The sequence below is a fragment of the Geotrypetes seraphini genome, chromosome 3 (genome assembly GCF_902459505.1).
Source record: "Geotrypetes seraphini chromosome 3, aGeoSer1.1, whole genome shotgun sequence".
Taxonomy (NCBI): Eukaryota; Metazoa; Chordata; class Amphibia; order Gymnophiona; family Dermophiidae; genus Geotrypetes; species Geotrypetes seraphini.
In genome coordinates, this window is record NC_047086.1 from 309,841,890 (window position 1) to 309,860,238 (window position 18,349).

The 18,349-nt window shown below is 40.2% G+C and overlaps 1 protein-coding gene across 3 annotated transcripts in view; it reads right to left on the reverse strand.

Annotated features, from left to right (window-relative positions):
- MACROD2 (mono-ADP ribosylhydrolase 2) overlaps positions 1-7,118 on the reverse strand; it is a 1,978,548-nt gene extending 1,971,430 nt beyond the window's left edge. For all 3 annotated transcript variants that reach the window (XM_033936388.1, XM_033936386.1, XM_033936387.1), the window contains exon 1: positions 6,783-7,118. In XM_033936388.1, the coding sequence (XP_033792279.1) occupies positions 6,783-6,828 (46 nt within the window). In that variant the 5' untranslated portion in view covers positions 6,829-7,118. The remainder of the gene's footprint in view (positions 1-6,782) is intronic.
- Between the last annotated feature and the right edge of the window lie 11,231 nt (positions 7,119-18,349).

The following is an 18,349-nucleotide window of genomic DNA, read 5'->3' on the forward strand; positions in this document are numbered from 1 at the left end:
GCTCAATAAGTAAAAGCCCTGTGATCCTCTTCCAGAGGTCGTAAGTTTAAATCCCAACCAACTCCCCCAACACATCTTATAATTGTGGCATTCTGCCTTGCAGGTGCACCTTGATGATGTCACAATGAGGTCACCATTGTGCAGCTGCAAACCTCCATTTGCAATGAAATAGAAGCCATGTTATCTGTTTTTAACTTTTTGCGAATGAAGTTGTGTATACAATCTATATATTTTTGTCATGTGCTTTCATTGCTTTCAAGAAAGAGCTGATTGAAGCATTGTTTAATCAGAAAAAAAGGATAGCTTTTTAGCAAGAAAACTAAAGCTATGTTTTTCATTTGCTGTGCTTCAGTTAATGGATCTTTTCCTCTAATTAGCAAATAGCATTGCTGTTTGTCCACAAATAGAAGGTTTTGCATGCAATATATCTGTTTTGATGTGCCCCGTTTATGTGGTGCCTTATTAAATGTATTTTGAGCTTAATAAAGCAAAAATAAATCCTAGAGAGCTATTTAGCAGATCGCATTAAGAACGTCCAAAGAGAACTCGGATCTATTTGAAGCCCAAACTAAGCTAAAAAGTAGACCTGGTTTTCATTTGCCTACAATATAGGCATCATATGGGCGCCCTAGGTCACTCAGTGTTATGTAAATGAATCAAAGGATGTCCAAATTGAGTCACTGCCCAAACCACGCCCACACCTATTAAATTAGGCGTGAGTTTTAAACATAGCCATCCATGAAATTGTGGCTGTGTCTACAAAGTGGCATCTACATCCTTTAGACACCAAAGTACCAATTATCACTTCAGACCTTTAATTGGCTCATTAACTACTTAGACTGGATGACTAAAGCACACCTAACTTTAGGCATGACTTAGGCACCCTTTATAGAATTGGGGCCTCAATGTTTAAACAATTGTAAAGTATTTTGAAACTACATAAGGAGTTCCATTTTTTCTGGACACTGTATACAATAGATCACAAATCAATTACTTTTTTTTTTTTTCAGTAACATAAGTGGGAAAACAATTATGAACTTTATAGATATGTATGTTACCAAACTGAAGGTTCTGACGTGTACTGCAGATCTGCAGAATCACATTCACAAAACAGCCTACACACTAAAGCTGTCCTCTCATTTTGTTATATAAATAAAACACACTTATATAAGCTAATTTTTAAAGGAAGTTACACATTTACTGACAGCTGGCAAAGTGTATAAACTTTCCTGTCAATTTTCAGCCCACATCTAGATAGTGATGAGCTCAAATTCTGCCTAACCACTTTGTCACTAGCTATATAGTGGAAAAGCAAAGTTAGGATGGTCTAGAGCAAAGCTGCAATATTATTAGCAATTATTAATGGAAATATTCAGCCACCATACAGATAAACTATATACCGTTTTGACTAATGTGCATTTGTTATAACTAGAGCTGTTCCAAATAGCATATTTTTTATTCAGCTAAATATGAATGATGGGCATTGAGCTTTAGCATAACAAATAAAAAAATAAGCAACATGAAATCAGAGATCAAATGTTTATTTCAGTAGGATTTAGCACAGTAGAATCCCAGAATATTCTTATTCTTATTCAAATTTAAATCACTTTTCAGGGCTGAATCGAATACTAATATTTGATACAACCCTATTTATAACATTCAGATGTCATAAGTCTATGTCCTAAGTTCAAGAAATTTCTAAAAACTCAGTTGTACTTTGATGCCTATATGTAGAGGTTGCATTAAGTTTTGTATGTTTCAATTCTTGGAAACTTTATTATGCAAGCTGATTGTTATTGCTTGTATTTAGGTTGCAGAAAATACTATATGTTGTATGTAGACAAGATGGTTGAAAGTCATTTAATTTTATGAATGTTTGCTGCGTAGAAACCGCTTAGCACTTAGGCAGTGTACAAATTTTTTAAATAAATAAATAAATTGACTTGTGTGTATATTATAGCCCTCACCATGCAGTTAGTCCTTAGCTGCTAAACACCTACAGTGGCTTTTGACCCCATTAACTGTACCAATAGGGCTGTGGAGTCAGTAGATAAATTCTTTGACTCAGACTCCTCAGTTTCTGGTATCCACGACTCCAACTCCAGGTACCCACAATTGTCTCCGACTCCACAGCCCTATGTACCAGTGACAGCAAAGATCTTTGTCAGCCTACTACATGGAAATGTATTTGGCTTCTTTAAATAAAGGTTTAGGTGGGGTTAGGGGGGTACTTGGGGTGAACTTTTTGGGGGGTGGAGGGTGTTGGCAGGAAGGCTGGGCATCCCTCCTGCCATGTGATGTTCAGGGGAGGGTTCGCGGGTGCCAAGCAGAAGGGACTGGGCATCCCTCCTGCCGTGCGATGTTTGGGGGGGTTCCGGCTGGAGGGATTGGGCATCCCTCCTGCCAGTGATGTATGGGGGGACAGGCGACCGCTAAATGTTTCATTACAGGGAGATCCCTTGCCACGATACACTCAGCGGCTACGTCTGCTTACAATGTAGGGGAGCATTTTGCTGGCCTACATTGTATGCATCTACTTCTGTACGTCCACCTAGGTCCGTCTAAGGCTACTTCCGGCCAAGTCACGCATAGCCTTAGGCGAGCTTTCCTCGGGAGGTTTGTTTTTAGAAAACGTGCGTCCCAGTTGGCTGGTTAGGCAGCAGTTGGCCGCCTACAATTGGGATGTCATTTATAGAATCTGGGCATTTGTTATTTGTATCGCATCTAATTCCATTTGGCATACACTGGTATATAAATTTTGAATTAATCAAATGAAAATTTGTAAGAACTGTGCTGAGAGAGAGTGAGTTAAAGACAGAAATAATTTTAAAACTGTACCAGAGAGTCAAATAAACCTCAAACCCAAAAGTACTCAAAATTATTTGAAATATTAGCCACTAAAACAGAAATACTCTGTGCAGACCATGAGAAAATAAATCATTTTTATGTAATACACAAGAGAAATTTTAGTGTAACTGTTTTGAGTATTAGGAATAAAGGATCTGGATACTGCTCGGCGCAATCCGATTTGCCTCAAGACTGGAAGCACTATATGAATCAGTACTATGTAAGTAATAAAATATTTTGAAGTACAGGGAAATGTATATATTGTATTTGTTAAAGAGTGCTAGTGAGCAATGTAGAAATAAAATTCACTGCAATATAACATTAGTAAAAGAGACAAGCTCAGTCTCATAATAGGCATCTTGACCACGGAGCAAATTATACTCCTGACTACAAGAATATTAATCTGTGAAAAGCATATAGTTTATCTCTAAGGAGGTCGTTTGGTAAGGGTTAACATGTTATCTGCCCCAGGACTCATTTTATTCCTATGGGCTCTATTATAGATAATATGTGCTAACTAGAGACCAGACACGATGCAGTGGATAAGTCCAAAAAAGACTGGTGAACTCTAAATATTCCACAAAATCCTTTATTCCTTAATTCAATGTACATCAACTTGACATGCGCATGTTTCAGCCCAAATGGCCTGCTACAGGAGTCTCACAAGTCTGTTTATGAATCAAAAGAACATCCAAAAATCAATTGGGCATCACATGATCCACATTACAAAACCGCCATCTCTTGCAAACTTTTTCGCCAAATGCAGTTCCCAAGAGGTGGTAGTTTTGTAACGTGGATCATGTGATGCCCAATTGATTTTTGGATGTTCTTTTGATTCATACACAGACTTGTGAGACTCCTGAAGAAGGCCATTTGGGCCGAAACATGCGCATGTCGAGTCGATGTATGTTGAATTAAGGAATAAAGGATTTTGTGGAATATTTAGAGTTCACCAATCTTTTTTTGGACTTATCCACTCCATCGTGTCTGAGTGTTGATCTTGTGGATTTTACTCGCCTGTGTTTTCCTAACTAGAGACTAACCACATTTTGGTTTCAGTGTCATAACTGGCCCATAATCTGTATTTGGCCTTATTTAGTTTTCAACAAAAAAAGTGCTTTTGCATTTTCAGCTGTACATGAAACTATGTGTGCAGGCCCTGTTCTCCCCTGACTCCACCTCCCCTGACCAAAAAAAGCCCTACTCCTGAAAACCTCACACCTGGTGGCAGCCACCTCCTGGGCCTTTCTTGTTGTCTTCCAGGAAATATCTGAGACTGGGGCTGCTGCCAGGGGGAGGGAGTGGGGGCAGAAGAAGACTCAGTTTTGGTTTTGGCTTTGGTTTCTTCCAAAACCGAGCAGCCAATTTTGGATGCAGATTCATTTTCAGCAGAAACTGAAAATCCTATCTTTGGTTGGGCTCTGGCACTGATCTTTAATAAAAGAGCCCCTAAGTTCTTTAAGATCAGAAAAGGAACAAAATGTCTGTACTGCGGCCGTAATCCACCTTATCAGAACCTATTTATTGGAGACCACCAGCTAAAAGACCAGTACACATTATTACCCAACTATACCTGTTCTGCATATCAGCGAAAAGCAGAGCCCCATTAAAGTTTGAATTACAAGGCTCCAGGTAAGTTTAGGAAACACATTGCATTGTGCTTAATTTGTCCATAGAGGGGAAATTGATGGACCTGTATAACAAAAAGACAACAATTAATTCAGAACATATAGGACTGTCAAAACTAATGTTAGAACTCTTTATGTGATTTACCTGTGATTATAGGAGCCAACTTTTCAAAAAGATTGGTGCTGGTAAACCCAATAGAAATTATTTCTTTTTGGACATGTTAAGGAGTTTGCTCAATATTGGGAATGCTCAAGCACCCACAGAGCTGGCTCCTATGCCTGTGATAAGGAAGTTCAGATATATGAGTGACAGCCTATAGCACTACTGCAGACACAAATAATGAAGAGAGTAAATTAAAATACAGAGCTATACTTGTGAAGAAGCATTCTGTTGTTGAATAAGAGGCACCTGCACAAACAAAAAGGAAAAGAAAACAGAATTAGCCTATATTTCTATACTTAGAGTAAATTGTGCATAAAGTCATTATAACTCACCTGTTTACTGATCCAAAATCCACTGCATGCTTTTGGAACATTTTACCACTCGATGGGAGAATTATTTGCTTTATTTAAAATTGCCTGGATCCATCATATACCTTCCAATCTGTCTGAAGCAACATAATTCTAGTTTTGTTTCTAGCCTCTTATCTTTTTTTTTCTTCAACTTTCAAGAGTACTGTAGACACTGTGGATTTACCCATTGTTTAATATAGATGCTAGAAAGATGGGATTGCAAGAGTTGTAGTAAAAGCCCCCCCCTCTTCTAAACCCCTGAAAAAGACAGCAGAGTCCACTTTACAGCAACAAAAAGAGGGTCAATGCAAACAGTATAGAGAACAAGAAAAAAGCACTAGGGGCTTTCAAGCATGGGACACTAAAAAAAAATCTTTACTGATAGACCCAACATGGACTGTGTTCAGGACTTCCTTTTCTACCATGTGCAATTAGCTTTCCTTCCAGGAAAGGAATGCCATAACACCTTTGGTTCAAGTTGTAAGGCTTTTTTGGATGATTTCTGTTATCAGGGTCTTAATTCATTGAGTTGTTATAATACGCTTTGGACAGGATCTAAGGACCCCTTTTACAAAGCTGTGGCAAATGCACCAAAGCCCATTCAATTCCTATAGGTTTCAGTGCATTTAACAGGAGAGCATCGCTACTGTGGCTTTGTAAAAGGGGCCCTAAGTGTTGGTTATAGTTGTCTTTACTTAATATACTGCCTTTCCGCCACATATCAAAGCAGTTTACAACACATGGAATAGTAAGCAGGTATTCTAAGTAATTTCCCTATCTGCCTCGGCGTGCTCACAATCTAGCTATGGTATCTAGGGCAATGGAGGCTTAAGCAACTTGCCAATACTGAGATGCTCAGGTGGGGGTGGGAGGGGGAGTTTGAACCCACAACCTCAGGGTGCTGAGGCAGTAGCTCTAATCACCAGACCATTCCTCCACTGATTCACGCCATCTGACGCCAAAACACGGTCTGTGTTGGGTCCATCAATAAAGATTTTTTGATTGTCCCATACTTGATTGCTCCTGGTGTGCTTTTTCTTGTTCTCAATGTTCAGCAGAGTCTACAGAACATTCCACCCCATAACATCACCCAAAAACTCCTTTGTACCACCATGACCCAAATAAACTGCAGAAACGGTCATGTCTTTCTTTGTTGCCTATGTCTGCCTCACCAGCAGGTTTATTCAAAACTTTTTTGGCACAAGTTTTATTACATGGGCCTCTTAATTGGATTTAATAATGGAAACTAGATTTCCGCACATCCTTCAGGCTAGCAAAAACAATAGCTGGTAATTTCGCAGATTTATAAAACTGTCTTTCTCCAAGCAGTATACCACAAAATTCTCTAACTTCGCTGAATGCCAGAAGTACCTTAACTGCAGCTGCCAAAGTTCGCGGCCTGAGAGTCTCCTAGAATCATTATATTTGACTGCAATTTCTCCCTAGTTGGAAAGCACTGCAGATGCACGCAAAAATACATTACAGATCTGCAAAGTAAACACCAGCGCAAGGCTCATCTTTACAAACGTATGATTTTCTTGCCGCATTGTCTTGCCCACAATACAGCCAACATCATTAGTGGGAAGAAGAAATGATAGCCAACTTGTCAGGTAGGTAAGTAAAACCTACGCGAAAAACAGGATCTCCGTAGACAGATGCTGTGCAGCCGCAGGGACAGGACATGAGATACAATGAGACACCGTGGAGATTCTAAGACCTAGAAAGATAGGAAGCAAGCTTAACAGCACTAACATTATTTAAAGGGAAAATGATGGTGCCGGTTATGACAGGTACCTTTCTCTTCTCTCCATAGCTTTTTCTTCCTGTTGCTGGGGTACATGTTGCTGTGGTTGTTGGCTTTTGCCTGCAAGTTCCCCAGGCTCACAGGAAATGATGTTTGTAAACTCAGGAGAAATCCCCCAAATAAAAGTTAAAAGAAAACAAAAACAAACAAAAGAAAAAAAAAAAAAGCAAACGGAAGAGACGGTTTCCACACACACTTCCAACCACAGCTAGAGAAACAGCCACAAACTCCCACCTCACAGGCTGTCAACTGGGTCACGCCTCGCGCTAGTCCAACGCCCCCGCCGCAGGACCCGCCTCCTGGTCTAGCCTGCACCAGCGCGCTGCTCAGACGCACACCTCGCTATTGGTCAAGGGTGCCTACTGTCATGCACAACGCTTTGTCTCATTGGCTAGGGGCGTGTTTTTCATCACCGCGGTGCCGTTCCCTCGCTGATTGGACGGCGGGCTTAAGCCTATCGCTTGCCACTGAGGGTTGTTGAGGCGGAAGAGGACCGGGGAGGCGTGGCGTGGGAAGGTGAAGGTGGTGTGTTTCTACGGAACACGAGGTGGAGTATTTTCGTTGCTGCGTATTTTGTATGTACTATTGATGAAATGAACTGAGAGTTTAGAAAGAAGGTTTTCTGCATGCTCTGGCTGCCACATAGCCTGCTCGAATCTTGCAGCAAACTACTTGCAAATTATAACTGTCGTTTAAAATCCATCTAGTAATACTCCCTGAACTTTTTTTTTTTTTTTTTTAAATCTGTGGCCACCTTCCTTCCACAAGATTTTATGGTATGTGCGGCCTGAATTCAGAAATTTTGTCAGGGGATAGATATAGGTCAAACATACCACTCATAAATGTATTAAAAATATGGGCTACGAAACTATTCATCCATTTTATTAATATGAGGGAGTGCTGAAAGTTCTCAACCCAATCAACTTCCTAAATTCTGAGTGTTATTTTATTCTGCAAAGTGCCAATTTGCAGAATTGTTGTTAAGTGCTGTGGACTGGTGCTGGAGTCCTAGCGACTTGATGAATTACGGATCTAAAAAGAAATCGGTTTTGTGCTAGTCTAGAAAGGTCTAGGGTCATTTTTCGCCTTGAGCCTGCATAGGTATGTGTGACTCGCAAATGGAAGATTAGATTAGATACCCATGGTTGTTTTCAATGTGTCCAAAATCTGATTGCAGGACGCCCTCTTTGGTTCCTTCCATCTTCCCAAACATAGTGTCCTCCTCCAGTAATCTCTTTCTTCTGATGGTGTGCAGAATCATAATGCTATGCTTTTTTTTTTTTTTTACTTTGTTTCAGATCATTAATTGAACCATGTCAACAAAAAGTGGAATTTTTAAGTGTGGAATTCTGAACCTCCGTGAAGTTCCTATTCCTGCAGAAGAAAACTCCAAAAGAAATCCATGAATGTATGATGCAAATACTCCACAGTGAAGAAGTGGTGTGCAAACTTTCAGTGTAGAGATTTTGAGACTGAAGATGCAGTAAGGTCTGGGAGGCCTCAAACAGTGTCAACTCCTGAAATTGTTGACAGTGTCCATGACTTGATTTTGGCAGATCAGTGAATTATCATCTAAAACAATTGCTGAGACACTACAGATATCTTAGGGAACCTGTTGGGTGTATAATCCACGAGCAGCTGAGTATGCAGAAGCTGTCAACCAAGTGGGTGCCCAAATGTGTGAATGCTGATGAGAAATGGTCAGGTAGTCGAGGCTAGTAGCACGCTCGACTTCAAGAGACGATGGGACAAACATGTGGGGTCGCTACAGAGGTATGATAGAGGATAGTTCTCGAGGGTGGAAGGGATCATGATTGGGCAGACTTGTTGGGCCGTCGGCCCTTTTCTGCCATCATATTCTATGTTTCTATGCAGCATTTTTAACCAACTTTTTGGAACTATTAGTTACTGTTAATGAAACATGGTTACACCAATATTATCCTGAGACAAAACAACAGTCCATGCAATGGCAGCATTTAAGTTTGCCAAGGAAATTCAAGACCCAAAAGTCAACAGGAAAGGTCTTAGCCAAAGTGTTTTTGGGATCAGGAAAGTATTGTAATGACTATTAGGGAATGACACAGTGACAAAATTCATCACCGTTCCCGTTCCCATCCCTGTGGATAACCGCGGGAAATAATCCCATGTCATTTTCTAGTGTCTATTTCAACCTCAGTCCTTCTACACCAGCATTCTTCAAAGCAAAGCTTGAGGGACAGTGATTGTGGCCATTCATACTCTGATTCTTCCCTCTCTCCTTAAAGAATGACATGAAGATGGTTTCCCGCGGGGACGGGAACGGTGATGAATTTTGTCACCGTGTCATTCTCTAATGACTATCTTCCAAGGGGCCAAACAATTAATGCAAAATACGACTGTAACTTACTGTGGTAATTACAGCAAGCATTGAAAGAAAAATGAAGAGGAAAGTTGCAGAAAGGAGTTCTTTTTGCAAGATGATACACCTGCTCACAAGCCTGGCAAAGTGATGGATGTTTTGTCGCAGCTAGGGATTTGGTGCATAGACCATCCACCGTACTTGCTAGATCTTGCACCATCTGACTATTTTTTGTTTCCAAACCTTAAAAAGAGTTTGAAAGGGCGACAATTTTCAAGTGATTCAGGGAGCAGTATTTCAGTGACCAGACCTCATAGTATTTTTTGGAAGAGTTACAGAAACTTCAGACATGACGTGCCAAGTGTGTTGAACTTAGGAGTGAATTTGTGGAATAATTTATAAGTGGCATTAAGCACCATAAAGCACCTCCATAGGCACGATTCACATCAAAGGTAGGTACCAGAAATGTAGGCCTTGAAAATCCTGGCCTACATTTCCGGCGCCTACCTTTCCTGAAGGTGTGCTTCTATAAATGGCACCGTCGCATGATTGACAGTCAGCGACTGCTGACAATGGTGCCATTTATAGAATCCCCATCTGAGTGATTTAGGACTCCTTTTATCAAGCTGCGGTAGGCAGTTTACACGCGGAATACCGCGTGTTCAACCGCCTGCCGCACTAGTCGCTAACGCAACCATTGACGAGGCATTAGTTTTTTGTTGTGCCACGGGGGTTAGCACGTGATGAAATGTCCGACGCGCTAACCCCCGTAGCGCATTTTGATAAAAGGAGCCCTTAGATTAGTTATGAATAAACAATTTGATTAACATGCTTCAATTTACTTGGATATTGCAAACTTAGTAAACCACATAGATCTTTACAGTCTTATTTTCTAATCATTTGGGTATTTAATTTTAATTTAATTGTACATCCTATCTTTTGTAAACCGCATAGAACTTCAGGGTCCTGCGGTATACTGTATAAGTTGATTGTTATGTTATGTTACTTGATGCAAACTTTATAAGGTTTACAACTTTTATTGTAATCAAACCCCGTTTTTAGTAGGAATTCTTGTTCAAAGTTACTTTTAAAATATTACATGATAAAAAAAGTTTAATGGGTAGGTTACTGTAACCCATTTCCAGTGGCTACACTGAAGAAGGTTTTAGGTCTTCCTGTGGGGCTTGTTTCTCCAAGTGAATTAGTTTTGCATATAACATGATAGAAACAAACCTCATTCCTATGCCAAGATATTATCGGCATGATCCCTCAAGGTTACTTCCAGTATTCTCTTACTTATATTATGCCTGAGAGAGCTTCTTTGTGGAGGTTGTAGGTAATTTCTTGATATATGTATGTGGAGGGCTATTTTTGATATGACTTCTAAATCTGAGTTTAGACATTTTTGGAAGTACATCCAAAAATCAGGTAGAGAAATGGCCATTTTTGATATGTTCACATCTTTTTTTGATCTTTTAAAAAAAAAAAAAAAATGTCCAAAAGAAAAACACATTAAATGAACCATTGGGATGTAAGAGGAGCCAGAAATTTTTAGTACACTGTCCACATAGACACCACAGCAGAATAATGGGGCACTGCAGTGAACTTCATATAAAAATGTCCATGTATACACCTCACTATAACCCCCTGATAATGTATAATAAGCCTTCCAAAACCCATACAAAAACTACAGGACCCAACTATACACCACCTCAGTAGCCCTTATGCCTGCAGGTTTCGTCTATATGTAGGTATAGTAGGATTTGGGTGCATTTTGGTGGTCTCGCACGTCCCACAGCAACTGTAGTAATTAGAGTGGGATATGGGACTGGGTCCCCTTCTCTGGAGTCCACTGCGCTGACTACCAGGCTACTCCAGAGACCTGCTTGCTGCTCTAAAGGGACTGTCCATACCATCTGAAACTACAGTAACATACAAGCAGGTATGTACTGTTTTATTCACATTTTTGGGGAGAGGGATGGGGTCAGTGACCATTGGGAGAGTGTGGGGGGATCATGGCCATCTGGTTGGTTTGGGCACCTTTTAGGCACTTATCCATTATTAAACAGGTCTAGCCCCAAATGTCCAAACTGTGCCCTGGACGTATTCTTAAAATGTTTGATTATGGTAGGAAAACATCCAAGTCATAAGCCCGCTCTAGTTCTGCCCACACCATACATCTAACACGCCCCCTTGAAATTTAGACAAACTATTGACAAACTGCAAAGAAAACCGTCTAGACCAGTGGTTCCCAACCCTGTCCTGGAGGACCACCAGACCAATTAGGTTGTCAGGCTAGCCGTAATGAATATGCATGAGAGAAACTGGGCAAAAAACCAAACAAGTGTGGGAACAGTGTTTACATGCATGGCCACATCACAAGGTTAAAGAAAATGCTTGTGCAGAAGAACGAGTAGATCCACCATCTACCATTTGGAGCCACACTAGAGAAAGGGAGGCCTAGGGAACTGCGAGGAAGAGAACAAAAAACATGCCAGGAGTGTGTGAAGAAAAAAGGGAGATACCGGCGGTAAGACAAGGTGCATGGGAAGGGAGATTCGGAGGAGGAATTGAAGAGATTTGAGTATTTCTACATCGCTCAAGTATTTCTCCCTATTTGTCCCCTGGGGCATTGGAGTGTTAAGGAGCAGTGCTGGACTTGAACCCGCAACCTCAGGGTGCTGAGGCTGCAGCCCTAACCAGTAGGAGGACTGAGGAAGAAAAGAAGAGAGTGATTCTGTGTGTTTAAGCTGTAACCCATTCTGACGGGATAGAAAACTATGTTATGAAAATTATGTTAGAGGTCTCTTCCTATCTCGATTTTAGAAAATTGTTAAAAGACTCAACTCTTTGATAGGCTGATATCTTAATGCATTCTGCTTTATTTTTTCAATCAAGTTCCTTATATTCAACTTGATGTATTTTATCTGATCTATGTATTACTTCTTTCCCTGCCATGCCGGTATTTTCTGCATTGTATTGTAAATGCTTTCTGTCTTTATCTGTTTTTAAGTCCATTATTCTAATTTGTATTTTATCTGTATCCCATGTATTAGCTCACCATGTTGTGAACCGCCTAGAACTTTTTTGGTATGGCGGTATATAAGAAAATTATTATTATTATTATTATTATATAATGGAAGTGACAGACATGCAGATCTGCTCCATGCATATTCATTAGGGCTATCCTGAAAACCCGATTGGCCTGGTGGTCCTCCAGGACAGGGTTGGGAACCACTGGTCTAGACCAATGTTTCTCAACTCGGTCCTGGAATACCCCCTTGCCAGTCAGGTTTTCAGGATATCCACAATGAATGCATAAACTTGATTTTCATACACTATCTCCATTGTATGCAAATTTCTTTCATGTATATTCATTGTGGATATCCTGAAAACCCGATTGGCAAGGGGGTACTCCAGGACCGAGTTGAGAAACACTGGTCTAGATGATAGGTTGGAAGGGTTTGAGGAGAAAAACGTCCATCTCCCCACTTATGACACTTTTTGGACATCTTTTCTTTTTTGAAAATGAGCTCCATAGGCAATTTATCAAGTTATGCTTGCTAAAACCAGTGGCACTCAAAAAAATGAGGAATATTTTCTGTAATCTTTCTGTCATGTATTTTATCAGTCTCTGATTGGTCGTCTATCTCTGCATGCACTGTACTGACCCTGTATTTTTCTCCTTTACTATTATGTCTGCTTTCTACTCATATGTTAGAATGGGAATGCTCACCGTGGACTCAACTAATTCATTCTCTGTGAGGTTTGGATTATCTGTTACATTCTGAAAGGAATCAAATACAGTCAGACCTTGTTTCTACAGTATCATAGTGGTCAGTGTATTTAAAGAAGAAGCAGTTTACCCAGAGCTAAATTTTCTTTCTGTCTTTTTTTTTTTTTTTTTTTTTGCTATCTCAATGATAATTAACTACAAATATTTATCTATCAAATCTTTCCCAGCAGTGTTATTTTTAAAATGTTCTTGCATATCTTATGTTGGTTAAAGGCTGCTGTGTATTTCATTTCTCTACAGAAAGTAAATACTAGGCACAGAAATGAAACTGATGGTCTTCTATAACAATGAAGATCAGTGACATAGGTCAGCTTTCTTAGGTCATAACTGGTGTTTGATTCTTGCTAAGCCTTTCTTATGGAGCGGTTAGTGACAGCTCAAGCTTAATACAATCACACCACCAACAATAATCAAACCAGGAACACAGACAGATAGTGGAGAAGGATTATGGCAGGAGCAGTTAAAAGGGTACTGGATGAGAGAAGGTGATGGAAGAGAAAGAGAATGAAAAGGAATATCAGTTTTGGAGGGAGGGTAATAACTATAGAGTAAATGCACCATCTACATTTTGACCCATCAGCTATAGAAACAGAGAAACATGAAGGCCTATCAAGTTAGTGGCTTAGTAAGGGGGGATAGACTGCACCGTCTTGGTGGGGGTGCCAGCACCTCTGCCCCCACACCATGCTACTGTCCGCCCCCCCCCCCCTCCCGTACCTCTTTAAAATCTTCGCCAGTGCAAGCAACTACTCTAGCCTGCTGCTTGCGCCTGCCTGGCTCCCTCTGAAATCATGTCCAGGTCGTGGGGCCAGGAAGTGATGTCAAGAGATGGTAAGAAAAGCTCCAGCATAGAAGCTCTGTGAAGGAAGGTCCATAAAAAAAAAAAAAAAGAATCCAAGAAAGTGTGGGACAGACATGGGATCTTTTTGGGAGAGGAGGAGATAGTGGATGCTGTGTGGGTGGGAACTTCCTTAGAAGTTCACACCCTAGTAGTCTCGGGCCAAACCATCCCTTTTTTCTTTAGGATGCAGACAGCACACTTTTTCAGGCTCTCTACTTTTTTAAGATCCACCCTTCAGGCATTTTACATGCTAGTTACAAAGGCCCACCAATGTATCCCTGACCAGTGCATCAGTTGGATCCATCACTAGCTCTCCTAGATAAAGCAATCAAGGACTCATTCGGACATGGAGCAGAAATATTACCTTTGAAAGCAACCCTCTAGGTGAAACAGTCCTGCCTAGCAACAAGCAAGGTCCTTGTCTCCTAAGAAAAAGCTCAGAGACAGATATCATTGAAATTTGGGAGTGGGGGATTGAAGATGGAGCATGGAAAAAGATTATTATATCTGTCTGCTGCTGTTGGAAAGTAAAATCATATAAAAGAAACTTAATGCATTTTTTATCCAAGAGATGTTCTAATGTTATTTTTAGCTTTTTTACTAAATGTTTTATTTGATTCTAAACTTAACTAATCTGAATTCTTATTTTGCTTATAGTTTCTATTCATTGTTTTCATTCAGAGAAACAAAACGGGTGCCTCACAGACCTAGTTCCAAGTGGAAGGGTCATATTGGCATCCCACCAACCAGAGGTGAGGAAGGACTGGCTGTTGCTAAGAGAGTCAGAGTTGCTTGGCAACAGCATCTGTAGTTTCCCATCACCAGGGAGTGGAGGGAGCTGTATGTGTGGTGACTGTGGACTGTGAGAGCTGTCAGGATGAAGGTCCTCTTCCTGTTCCTTCTCCTCTGTGCCACTGCTAAAAGTATGTAGGCACTGTGACTTAAGCTCTTCTTGTCCTTTGTCCTCGTTGAGACTAATTTAGCATGTTACTGTTTATAACATCCAAAGAAACCTCTTAAACCAGTCAGGGACCAAACGTAGAGGACCTAAACCTAAGAATGGCAAATTTGAAGTCTATTGTTCATTTGCACCTAATCTTTCTTTTTTAAGAGAATACCCCTTTTTTGTCAAAAGGGGTTTGTTTGTTTGTTTTTATTTCTGGCTGTTACTTGTTTATATCTTGCAATGAATTCCTGAGAAACTTATATTCGTGTATCATCTATCCTGAAAGTTTAAAGGATGAACGTTGTAGATTGTCAGAATATTATCATTCTAAATCAGTGGTTCCCAGCCCTGTCAAGGGGGGACCCCCAGCCAGTCAGGTTTCCAAGATATCCCTAATGAATATGCATGAGAGATTTGCATATAATGGAAGTGACAGGTATGCAAATCTGTCTCATGCATATTCATTAGGGATATCTTAAAAACCCAACTGGCTATGGGTCCCCCAGAACAGGGTTGGGAACCACTGTTCTAAATCAAGCTTGTCAAACCTTTGGCCCTGGGGCCAGAACCTGGCCCTCCATGTGCTTTTTTTCTGGCCCTCTGAAACTTGGTAATTCATGTGGTGCTTTATAGCAAGATTCCTGCTTCCCTGCCTTAATAGAGCTGTGTAGGTTTGAGCTGAGCAGTGCCAGAAATTGGGATTGGTCTCACGAGTCTTGAAATCATGAAATCAAACTGATGAGATCAAGTTTATGGCACCATACAGCTCAGACTTGAAGCAGGAAACCCATTATTTGTTCTGCAACTGAAACCATATGAGGGGAAAGAGACTGGGTAAAGCTTGGTGGGGCTAGATGATAGAGCAAGTCGACTTCATGAAGGCTGTGGTTAGATGAGAGAGACTGGCTGGGAGAGGACGACACACTTATATTTTGCTCTATTTGATGAAACATATGGCAAAATACAACAGTGTATTTTGGCCCTCCAAATGTTACAAAATATAAAATGTGGCCCCCTGATAGAAAAAGGTTGGACAAGCCTGTTCTAAATGAACATTGTAATCTCTTAACATTAAAAGATATTGAAGATTAAAAAAAGCATCTGCTTGTTAATATAATCCTTCATATGTTTTAAATAGTGTATTTCAATAATGAGAATTAGATTTTTTTTTCTAATATTCTTTATATCAGGGGTGTCCAATCTGCGGCCCTGTGCAGTATTTTGTGTGGCCCCAGTCGAGAGCGATGCAGTGATTTCCTCTGCTGCCCCCGGGTGTTTACCATCTTGCCGGCTCCCTTCTCTGTGTTGCTGCAGCGTTTGCACATTTGTGCGGACCCAGAAACATTTTCTTCGGCCAATGCGGCCCAGGGAAGCCAAAAGGTTGGACACCCCTGCTTCATATCATTCATATTTTCCAAATGACAGTTCTGCTAGTTAGTAGTTCTGCTAGTTAGTGATATCACTGTACTTCTATATAAAGAGCTATATTTCTACACTATCAAATAAACAAAACCCAAAATATATAAGTTCTAAAGTGTCACTGCTTAGCAAACACTTGATATCAAATAATATTAATAAATTTAGTGAGAAGACCTCAGTGTGGATTGATGTCAGGCAAAAGTAAAATGTTTAATGCTTCAACCCATTATGAGACCCAGGTTAAAACTTTAAATCAGGCATTGACTATTTAAAAATACCATCCTGAAAGCCCAGACAAGATGTATTCTGCATATTAACAAAGGTGGAAAGACGAGCATATAAGAACCAGCATGGTTAAAAGGTGAAGTAAAAGAGGCCAAAAGAACATCCCTCAAAGAATGGAAAAAGGATCTGAATGAAGAAAATACGTAAGAAGCAGCATAGGTATTGGCAAGTTAGATGCACAACATTGATAAAGAAAGCTAATAAAAGACTATGAAGAGAAACTTGTCAAAGAGGCAAAAACTCATAGTAACAACGTTTTAAGGTACAGTAAAACCTTGGATTGTGAGTAACTTGGTGTGCGAGTGTTTTGCAAGACGAGCAAAACTTTTTATTAAACTTTAGTTTGATAAATGAGCGAGGTCTTGCAATACGAATACAGTATGTATACGCGTGTCATGTCATCACAACTGAGCCGATGGTTCTTTTTCTGACGCCGCGGGATTGTACTTAATCCGAGTTTAATGACCGTTCTATAATACTGTAACAATGGCCCCTATGAAGAAGAAGGTTATGATTATGGTGGAAGTTAAGAAGGAAATCAAGAAGCATTAATGAGGTATGCGAGTGGCTGATATCGCAAGATGTTATAACAAGTCTACCTCAACAATTTGCACAATAATAAAGAAGAAAGAAAAATAAGGAGCCTAAATGCAGCGAAAGGAGTCACAAGAGTATCAAAGCAATGACCACGAGTTCTGGAAGATGTAAAAAAGTTGCTTCTCATATGGATAAACGAGAAGCAACTCACAGGTGATATTGTGACTGAGAACTTATCTACGAGAAGGCAAAGGCCTTGTACGTCAACCTCGTAAGTAAACTGCCAGGTACGTCGACAGAAAATGAAGAAGACTTCAAGGCAAGCAGGGGATGGTTTGATAACTTTAAAAAGAGAAGTGGCATCCATAGTGTTGTGAGGCATGGAGAGGCTGCGAGTTCAGATGCTAAGGCAGCTGTGACGTTCGCTGCCGAGTTCCAGAAGCTCATTATGTGCTAATGCAATGGGGATTTCAAAGTTGAGCCCCTGCTTGTGTATCATTCCAAGAATTCACGAGCCTTCTAAAAATGCAAGGTACAGAAGAGCTAGTTAAACATTATGTGGAGATCCAACAGCAAGGCTTGGGTCACTTGTATCTTGTTCGTTGAGTGGAACAACAAGGTCTTTGGTCCTACAGTGAATAAATACCTTTTAGAAAAGAATCTGGATAATGGATAATGCTCCTGCTCATCCTCCAGGCCTTGAGGACGACTTACTGGAGGAATTTGAGTTCATTAAAGTCACGTCACGTTCCTTCCTCCTAACACGACTCCACTACTCCAGCCCATGGACCTTTCTCTAAAGTTCCATCTTTGGCTTTATCTCAACTAATGTGAGCAGAACAAACTTTAGTTTTTTCCCTTACCAAATTGTTCATTTCTTCCATTTCCCCAAACCTTTTTAGTTTTATTGCAACCTACCGACTCGCTTCATTCCTCATATTTTTTTGTTGGTTTGATTGTTTAACTGTATTTTATGTTTTGTTTTATTTTTTGTTCCCTACCCTATTTAATTTTTATATTTACTTATTTTAAACTTTTATTGTAAACCGTTTAGATTTACCTTTGGGTTTATATTTGCGGTATATTAAATAAATTCAACTTGAACCAGCAGGTCATTTTGAATTTTAAAAAGTTTTACACGAAAGCACTATTTCAGCAATGTTTCAAGGTAACTGATGGAACAAACCTTACCCTCTGAGAGTTTTGGAAAAATCATTTCCACATCATTAACTGCCTCAAGATCATCAATAAAGTCTGTGATGAGGTCACCAAGAAAACACTCAATTCTGCTTAGAGAAAACACTGGGCTGATTGTATTCTTGGATATGACTTGGAGGGGTTGCTTATGAAGTGGAGCCACCAGTTGTCGATGAAATTGTGTCTTTGGAGAAGACC